Source organism: Cyprinodon variegatus, unplaced genomic scaffold (genome assembly GCF_000732505.1).
Source record: "Cyprinodon variegatus isolate N-32 unplaced genomic scaffold, C_variegatus-1.0 Scaffold656, whole genome shotgun sequence".
NCBI lineage: Eukaryota > Metazoa > Chordata > Actinopteri > Cyprinodontiformes > Cyprinodontidae > Cyprinodon > Cyprinodon variegatus.
In genome coordinates this window covers 155,603-157,075 of record NW_015151109.1, presented here as the reverse complement: position 1 = coordinate 157,075, position 1,473 = coordinate 155,603, and the positions used below count along the sequence as shown (strand labels likewise).

The window sequence follows — 1,473 nt, the reverse complement described above, 5'->3', positions numbered from 1 at the left end:
ACAGTCTTTTAAAAAATAAATACATAAATAATTTCATGTTTTTAAGTACAATATTATGTTACTCCACAGCCCCCCACCATGGGGGGCTGATGCTATGGTGGGGGAGGCTGCAGCCCCCGCAGCACCCCCCTTCCCGTGCCACTGGATAAATGTGTTTATTCTGAATTCTCCTGATTGACTAATGTCTTTTCCAGGGTACACTGGATAACGATCTAAAAATAAGTAAAAATGTATTTAATTAAGTGTATTTACCCTTAATTTGAATTGGTAACTGAGATAGTTTGCCAATGGAATGAATATTTTTACTCTTAAAATAAGATGCAGTGGAAATAAGACAATGTAATTGTGTTTTCTTATTTTCCATTGGCAAAATGTTTCTTTTACCTCCTCAGTCCAAGATCAAATGCACATATTTTAAGAAAAAAAGAGTATCCTCCAGTGTATCCTCAGGCTGTCGACCATTGACCACACTGTAACCCTGAGTCAGAGGGTTAGACAGGCGGGTGGGCATGTGCCTATAAAGAGTGTTGAGACTAACACGTATGAAAAATGCAGAGAATAACCAACTTCTGGTGAACTCACTGGACTGTTGTTCGGTTTCTGTCTCTGAGTCTCCAGAAGCTGAACCTTCACCAAGAGAGGAGCTCCAGGAAGCTGAGCGGCTGATGGTTGGGTTGTAGGAAGCCTGTTTGTCTGAGGAGCTGCAACCCTGATTTTCCAGCAGGGGGCGGAACATATGACGACATGATCCTGAAAAAACAATAAATACAAACAGCTATGAAAAATACACAAAGTGCAAAACATTTAAATCTAAATCAGTCTTTTTTGTTTTATTAAAATAAGTGCATTCGTTCTTGAATTGAGGAGGTAAGTGAGACATTTTGACAATGGAACAAGACAATTTACATTTAAAAGAAGAGAAAACAATTGCATCCTCATATTTGAAGTGCAAAACACTAATTCCTTTGGCAAATCATCTTATTTAGATACTCATATTAAGGGTAAATACACTTCATTTAAGAAATGTTGACTTATCTTTAGATCGTTTTGCAGTGTAGCTAATAGCTCTGTCCAACCTCCATAAATATCAGCCTTACCTGCGGATCTTATATGCGGAAAATACATGTGTTCAGCTCAGAAGATCACAGCAGCCCAGCTCACAGGTGCCTCTCGTATTACAGCACTCATACATTTTTAACACAACTATAAAATCCCCCTTTTTCTTCTGGGATACTTGACACTAATGGGGGACAATAAGGCCTCTGGGTTTTCAATTCCAAGTCTGCAGCAGTTAACAGGAAGTTAACACACTGACTATCTGATCCATTCCTTTGCTGAAATAAGTCTGAATCTATAGACATAAATTTAAAGGTCAAACTTTACAGTAGAAGAGATTAAAATCATTATCCTCCATTATTATTAGGTTATGAAACAGCTGCAGAGACTACAGCATAGAGCTACATGCTTAGATTC

The 1,473-nt window shown here is 38.2% G+C and overlaps 1 protein-coding gene across 1 annotated transcript in view; it reads right to left on the bottom strand.

The window, feature by feature from the left end:
• Positions 1–1,473, bottom strand: part of LOC107096877 (anoctamin-3-like) — a 99,577-nt gene that overhangs the window by 89,307 nt on the left and 8,797 nt on the right. Inside the window, exon 2 of the mRNA XM_015393763.1 lies at positions 583–750. Coding sequence (XP_015249249.1) covers positions 583–750 — 168 coding nt within the window. The remainder of the gene's footprint in view (positions 1–582; positions 751–1,473) is intronic.